At 37.6% G+C, this 8,598-nt stretch overlaps 1 protein-coding gene across 1 annotated transcript; it reads left to right on the top strand.

The window, feature by feature from the left end:
- Positions 1 to 5,332: 5,332 nt before the first annotated feature.
- Positions 5,333 to 5,998, top strand: LOC131254888 (uncharacterized). The gene has a single exon (XM_058255589.1). The coding sequence runs from the start codon at positions 5,333 to 5,335 to the stop codon at positions 5,996 to 5,998; it is 666 nt and encodes a 221-aa protein (XP_058111572.1).
- Positions 5,999 to 8,598: the final 2,600 nt, after the last annotated feature.

Genomic DNA, 8,598 nt, shown 5'->3' with positions numbered 1-8,598 from the left:
TTGATGCTCATGACATCAGGAAGCCCTGTTGTTCATCATGGCTCCATGGGCATGGTAGGATGACAGTACCCTTCCTGATCTTCATGGCATGTTGATTGATTGATAATTAGATTAATTCTGTTGTTTGCTTTGTCTCCTGGGCATGGTTTGGTGATGGAATTCATTCTAATTCATACACCTTTCATCTCTTGAAACCTATATCAATGGCAGTTCAGTAAATTTTCATAATTTGTGATACTGGCATAGATCTCCCTGATCTTTACAAGTGGATCCTCTGAATCCCTAGTTTTCTTCCTCTGAATTCCTTAAAGTTTTAAATAATTATTCCACAATTATTTCCTAAATTCTATTTGGTTTAGATCACATCTTAGTCTAGTTCTAGTTCTACTTGGTTTCAGATAACGTACAGGTATCAGTCCCTGTGGATTCGACCTCGGTCTTACCGAGTTTATTACTACATCACAACCCTGCACTTGGGGAGTGAACACCTAATCCTAATCTCAACTCCTTAACCTAAACCTAAACCCGATCCTGAACCCGATCTCGAATTCCTAAACCTAAACCTTAACCTATTCTCAATTCCCTAAACCTATAGCTTATAACCTAAACCGAAACCTAAACCTAAACCTAAACCTAAACCTAAACCTATAACCTAAATATAAACCTAAAACCTAAATGTATTCTCAAATTCTTAAACCTAAACCTACACCTAATCCTAATCTCAACTCCCTAACCTAAACCTAAACCTAAACTTGATAACCCAAACCCAAACCCGATCCTGAACCCGAACCCGATTTCCTAAACCTAAACCTTAACCTATTCTCAATTCCCTAAACCTTAACCTATAACCTAACCTAAACCTAAATCTATAACCTAAACCTAAACCTAAAACCTAAGTGTATTCTCAAATCCTTAAACCTAAACCTACACCTAATCCTAATCTCAACTCTTTAACCTATACTTAAACCTAAATTTGAAAACCAAAACCTAAACCCGATCCCGAACCCGAACCCGATTTCCTAAACCTAAACATTAATCTATTCTCAATTCCCTAAACCTATATCTTATAACCTAAACCTAAATCTAAACCATCACCTAAACCTATAACCTATAACCTTGACCTAAACCTAAACCTAAACCTGTAACCTATAACCTAAACTTAAACCTAAAACCTAAATGTATTCTCAAATCCTTAAACCTAAACCTACACCTAATCCTAATCTCAACTCCCTAACCTAAACCTAAACCTAAACTTGAAAACCAAAGCCTAAACCCGATCCCGAACCCGAACCCGATTTCCTAAACCTAAACCTTAACCTGTTCTTAATTACCTAAACCTATAGCTTATAACCTAAACCGAAACCTAAACCTATAACTAAACCTAAACCTAAACATAAACCTATAACCTATAACCTAAACATAGACCTAAAACCTAAATGTATTCTCAAATCCCTAAACCTAAACCTACACCTAATCTTAATCTCAACTCCTTAACCTAAACCTAAACCAAAATTTGAAAACCCAAGCCTAAACCCGATCCTGAACCCAAACCCGATTTCCTAAACCTAAAACCTTAACCTATTCTCAATTCCCTAAACCTTAACCTATAACCTAACCTATACCTAAATCTATTACCTAAACCCAAACCCAAAACCTAAGTGTATTCTCAAATCCTTAAACCTAAAACTACACCTAATCCTAATCTCAACTCCCTAACCTAAACCTAAACCTAAACTTGAAAACCCAAACCTAAACCCGATCCCAAACACGAACCCGATTTTCTAAACCTAAACATTAACCTATTCTCAATTCCCTAAACCTATATCTTATAACCTAAACCTAAACCTAAACTTAAACGTTAACCTTAACCTAAACCTAAACCTAAACCTAAACCTATAACCTATAACCTTAACCTAAACCTAAACCTAAACCTGTAACCTATAACCTAAACCTAAACCTAAAACCTAAATGTATTCTCAAATTTTTAAACCTAAACCTACACCTAATCCTAATCTCAACTCTCTAACCTAAACCTAAACTTAAACTTGAAAACCCAAACCTAAACTCGATCCCGAACCCGAACCTGATTTCCTAAACTTAAACCTTAACCTTTTCTCAATTCCCTAAACCTATATCTTATAACCTAAACCTAAGCTTAAACCTAAACCTTAACTTAAACCTAAACCTAAACCTGTAACCTATAACCTAAACCTAAACGTAAAACCTAAATGTATTCTGAAATCCCTAAACCTAAACCTACACCTAATCCTAATCTTAACTCCTTAACCTAAACCTAAACTTAAACCCGATCCCGAACCCCAACCCGATTTCCTAAACCTAAACCTTAACCTATTCTCAATTCCCTAAACCTATAGCTTATAACCTAAACCTAAACCTTAACCTAAACCTAAACCTAAACCTAAACCTGTAACCTAAGCCTAAAACCTAAATGTATTCTCAAATCCCTAAACCTAAACCTACACCTAATCCAAATCTCAACTCCCTAACCTAAACCAAAACCCGATCCCGAACCCGAACCCGATTTCCTAAACCTAAACCTTAACCTATTCTCAATTCACTAAACCTATTGCTTATAACCTAAACTGAAACCTAAACCTATGCCTTAACCTAAACCTAAACCTAAACCTATAACATATAACCTAAACATAAACCTAAAACTTAAATGTATTCTCAAATCCCTAAACTAATCCTACACCTAATCCTAATCTCAACTCCTTAACCTAAACCTAAACCTAAACTTGAAAACCCAAACCTAAACCCGATCCCGAACCCGAACCCGATTTCTTAAACCTAAACATAAATGTATTCTCAAATCCCTAAACCTAAACCAACACCTAATCCTAATCTCAACTCCCTAACCTAAACCTAAACTTAAACTTGAAAACCCAAACCAAAACCCGATCCCGAACCCGAACCCGATTTCCTAATCCTAAACCTATAGCTTATAACCTAAACCTAAACCTAAACCTATAACCTATAACCTTAACCTAAACCTAAACCTAAACCTGTAACCTATAACCTAAACTTAAACCTAAAACCTAAATATATTCTCAAATCCCTAAACCTAAACCTACACCTAATCCTAATCTCAACTCTCTAATCTAAACCTAAACTTGAAAACCCAAACCTAAACCCAATCTCGAGCCCGAACCCGATTTCCTAAACCTAAACCTTAACCTATTCTCAATTCCCTAAACCTATAGCTTATAACCTATACCTAAACCTAAACCTAAGCCTAAACCTATAACATATAACCTAAACCTAAACCTAAAACCTAATATATTCTCAGATCCCTAAACCTAAACCTACACCTAATCCTAATCTCAACTCCCTAACCTAAACTAAAACCTAAATTTGAAAATCCAAACCTAAACCTGATCCCGAACTCGAACTCGATTTCCTAAACCTAAACCTTAACTTATTCTCAATTCCCTAAACCTATAACTTATAACCTAAACCTAAACATAAACCTAAACTTAAACTTTAACCTAAACCAATAACCTATAACCTAAACCTAAACCTAAAACTAAAACCTAAATGTATTCTCAAATCCCTAAACCTAAACCTACACCTAATCCCAATCTCAACTCCTTAACCTAAACCCGATCCTGAACCCGAACCCAATTTCCTAAACCTAAACATTAACATATTCTAAATTCCCTAAACCTATAGCTTATGACCTAAACCTAAACCTAAAGCTTAACTTAAACCTAAACCTAAACCTATAACCTATAAACTAAACCTAAACCTAAAACCTAAATGTATTCTCAAATCCCTAAACCTAAATCTATACCTAATCCTAATCTTAACTCCCTAACCTAAACCTAAACCTAAACTTGAAAACCAAGACCTAAACCCGATCCCAAACCCGAACCCGATTTCCTAAACCTAAACCTTAACCTATTCTCAATTCCCTAAACCTTAACCTATAACCTAACCTAAACCTAAACCTATTACCTGCACTTATAACCTAAACCTATAACCTAAACATAAGCCTAAAACCTAAACCTAAACCTAAAATCAAAATGTATTTTCAAATCCTTGAACCTAAACCTACACCTAATCCTAATCTCAACTCCCTAACCTAAACTTAAACCTAAACTTGATAACCCAAACCTAAACCCGATCCCGAACTCGGACCCGATTTCCTAAACCTAAACCTTAACCTATTCTCAATTCTCTAAAGCTATAACCTATATACTATAACCTATAACTAAAACCTAAACCTTAACCTAAACCTATAACCTAAGCCTAAACCTTAACCTAAACCTAAACCAAAACCTATAACCTAAACCTTAACCTATAACCTATAACCTATAACCTAAACTTATAACTTATAACCTAAAACCTAATCCTAAACCTAAACCTAAACCTAAAACCTAACACCTAAAACCTAAAACCTAAACCTAAACCTATTTTAATAATCAATTTTATTTTTAAAAAGTGCCCACTTTTTTGGAAGAAGTTTATGCAATTCTTCATGATTCTGAATTATAATGTTTTGTTGGTTTAATATTTTTTTTTCAGGTGAAAGACACAAAAAGAAAATTGTTGCTGATTTTTTTTTTTTTTTTTTTTTATGATGTTAAACTTATATGTATTTATGTGTGGATGAATGTAATGTGGATAAGATTGCTTGTGTTTGGATGGATGTAGTTTATGTTTGGATGAATGTAGTTTATGTTGGATTTACGTAGTTTGGGTTTAGATGGATGTGAATGTGAATATGATGAAATATATTATATAACAGGTATATATCAGGAAGAATACGATGATATAATAGGTGTATATTGACCCTCTTATAAGGGACGGTCCATGACAGTCCTTTTTAAGGACGGTCCATGACCGTCCTTTTAAAGGACGGTCTATGGCCGTCCTTTGAAGGCCCATAAGAGACGGTCCATGACAGTCCTTTTAAAGGACGGTCTATGGCCGTCCTTTGAAGGCTCATTAGAGATGGTCTACGACAGTCTTTTTAAGGACGGTCGATGGTCGTCCTTTAAAGGCTCATAAGAGACGGTCCGAGACCGTCTTTTTTAAGGACGGTTCACGACCGTCCTTTTTTAGGACAGTCTATGACCGTCCTTTTTTCGTCAATAAAAATGACGGTTTTCGACTGTCCTTTTAAGTAATACGACACGTCAAAATTTGATGGCCCTTGCGACGGTCCATGACCGTCCTTTTTGGTCATTTGAGACGGTTTTGGACCATCCTTTTTTTCACAGTTTTAGCGTAGTGTACCGGCATCGAGGTGCAGAACGCTTCCTTGGTGGAGTAACGTTTCTATCAATGGTGGTTGGTTCCAGTGGCCATGAAAGCGGAATCAACTATGCAAAGAATATTACCATGCTTCATCAATTGGGAACTTTGGAAGGCAAGAAACTCGGTGACGTTAGACAATGTGAACCCCTCTCTCCCTAAGATTATTGCTCAGATCTACTGGTGGTCCAAATGCGTTTCAAGCCATGGCTCAGGTGCTCACTCTTCCCCAACTTCTCCCGGGATTCAAGCTCCCTCGTACAACCAAGATCCTTCTAATGCAAACGGCAGGCCTCAACCACCAAACGTGGCCCATCTGCAGAGCAACCGGCCTGCTCGCTCTCCTCTCTCCTATGCTGGCGTCGAGGTTGTGAGATGGTCTCAGCCAAGGGCTGGATGGGTGAAGATTAATGTCGATGGCTCGGCCCTTGGCAACCCGAGGTTATCTGGAGGAGCGGGTGTTTGTCGTGGGGAGAGAGGTAATTTCATTTTTGCGTTTGTGGCTGGATACGACCATGGCTCTAATGTCCATGTAGAACTCAGGGCCTTCCACGATGGGTTGCTCTTATGTCTGTCTACAGGTTTGAGGAAGATAATTGTAGAATCTGACTCCCGACTTATCATCAACTTCATTTTCGAGAAGGCATCTCTGGGATGGAAGTGGCGAGCCTGGCTCTGCAGGATTAACGCCCTCATCCCAGGTGCCCATGTGGAGTGAGCCCACATTTATCGTGCAGGTAATGCGCCCGCGGACTCAATAGCCTGCCTTGGTAGTGGGAACCAGGTCTTCTCTCTTTTTGAGGATACCGATAGCCTTCCCTCTCAGTCCAGGGGTCTTATCTTCCTGGACAAGTTGGGCTTGGGATCGATTAGACCTAAATAACTGTGGACCTTTGGGCCGGCATGATTCCTTTATTGGAGGGCTGTTCGTTGTCTCGTTGCTGCTCTGTTTTGTAGTTCCTTTTTGTTTTCCTTTTTTGTTTTCACAAGATAGGTGCGGCCTCTTGTCTTTTTGTTGGGGCACACCTGAAGGTATGTACATTTGCTGTGATTAATGAAATCGTGGTAAGAGCCTACTTCTTTTGAAATAAAAAATAAAAATCAGGGTGACAAGAATCTACCACCAGGTTCTTAACCTTGGCCGGTGGTAGACTCACACGAGTTGCAACACATGGTAAGGGTTCGAGTACCTTAGGTAGTGAAAATAATATTAGAATTTTAATATAAGGGCAGGAATTAATTAGTTTCAATTTCTAAATACTTGTTCTGTTAAAATCGAGATAATTACGGGATAAAAGTGTGAAAAATAATTAATAATAAAAAAAAACAGCCGAGATGGCCCCAGATCAACGGTTCTGATCATCTAGACATTTCATTTATAGAGCGGAGATGATACAATATGCTGTGCTCTCATAGCACTATAAGCTATATATAGTACTCGTTGTTGCATCGAGACACTTGAACAACCTATACAGTCGATCTAAACTGTCCATTTATGTGCAATACATTACGCTGACAACCAATTAAAAATCACACCAATCAAGCAGTTTTAAGCATATGATAAATGGCCCATAAAATGGACAGTTAATATAATTTATAAAAAAGTTAGTCCGATCAATGACCTTAGTCATCTCTTTCATTGGACTTATTATGGCTGGCTTGTGGGACTAAAGAGTCGTTTCTAACCAACGAACATCCCATCTATGGCTTAAAAAATGAATGGCTATACACGCTTTACCTAATAGCCATTTCACATGCATTGATTGGACTGTCCATTGTCTAGAAACTCTCTCTACATCACCCAAATCAACCGTTATATTGACTACTTTGAGGGAGAATATCTGGTACGTAACGGCTGCCGTTATATTGCAATGTGGCTCTATATAGGACACAAAAAGTACTTATGTCAACCTGGTGTGTAGAACTGATGGCTATGGTTAAACTGCATCGTGGCTCTACGTGGGATACAAAGAAATACTACTTATGTTATGTATGACTTTAAATGCATGAGGTTATGTTAGTGGGGAGCGGATTAGGTGTGCCCTGGCTTTACCCAAGATGGTGGGGCGCTTGCCAATATATGTATTCTACATCCACTCCGTCCATCGGTTTTATCGAATCTTTTTAGGAAATGAGCCCAAAAATGAAGTAGATCCAAAACTCAGGTGGACCATATTATAGGAAACAATGGTGATTGAATCCTCTACCATTAAAAACTTCCTAAGGCCCACCTTAATGTTTCTGTAACATTTATTTGTCATCCAACCTATTGATAAGGTCACATAAACATAGGTGAAGGGAAAACACAAATATCAGCTTGATCCTGAACTTTGTGGCTCATTAATGGTCAATCACCACTGTATCCTATAGTATGGTCCACTTGAGAATTGGATCTGCTTTATTTTTGGGTTCATGCCCTAAAATAATCTGAAAAAACAGGTGGGCCCCACGGTAAGGGCCGCACCTAATCCACTCCCATATTAGGGATGATAGCTCATTGGTTAGTAGCTTGTATGAGGCCAATTGCCCATACTCAATAGGTAAAAGTTTATTGATCGGTTGATTATGATCATCTAGTGTGGTTATTTTTGTATCATAAATCGCAATCCATATATAAGGTGGGGATTGACTTGATGAAGGGTCATGATCAATCAATTATTGTGCCATGTGTATATGTGTTTGGATTGTAGTTCTTGGTGTAGTTTGTATGTTTTAAGCAGCTTGAATTGGAGGACCTGTAACATATAGTCTAGGACCTTCACACAAAGTTGAAGATGGATGGCTTATGTTCATTGGTCCGCCTAAACAGCATGGGAGTACAAAAAGATCTTATTACCCCTGTGATTCTGATTTGATGGATCCTGGAGTAAGATCAATGCTATAGATCATCAAGAGATGGGCAAAATGAATAAATGTGTATAGTTACTCCTCTCCATTTTACTTCAAAGTACTCCTTGTAGATTCATCGAACAAGAGATGCCTTTGATATTTATAAGGGAGAGATCGGGAGTGTATGGATCAGATTGGATTATCTTATCCTAGATCTCTCCTTCTCTCAATTATATCTACAATTGAATTCAATTTCGAATTTAGAATTCAAAGCCATTGCTCAAGAATTGTCTCACATGCTCATTTCCAAGAGCATAAGCTATTGGTGTGAGTTGTCAATTAAGAGATTATAGGAATAAACCAAATCAAAGAGATTTTAGGAATAAGCTATAAACTATCAACCATGATTCTAGTCCTAAAAATCTGTATATCTAAGAATAGTGTAGCAAAGCTCTCTATAAATGTATACAATACCTCAGTAAATCGTCA

Source organism: Magnolia sinica, chromosome 9 (genome assembly GCF_029962835.1).
Source record: "Magnolia sinica isolate HGM2019 chromosome 9, MsV1, whole genome shotgun sequence".
Taxonomy (NCBI): Eukaryota; Viridiplantae; Streptophyta; class Magnoliopsida; order Magnoliales; family Magnoliaceae; genus Magnolia; species Magnolia sinica.
The sequence above is the reverse complement of the archived record's forward strand: the minus strand, read 5'-3'. Positions and strand labels throughout refer to the sequence as shown.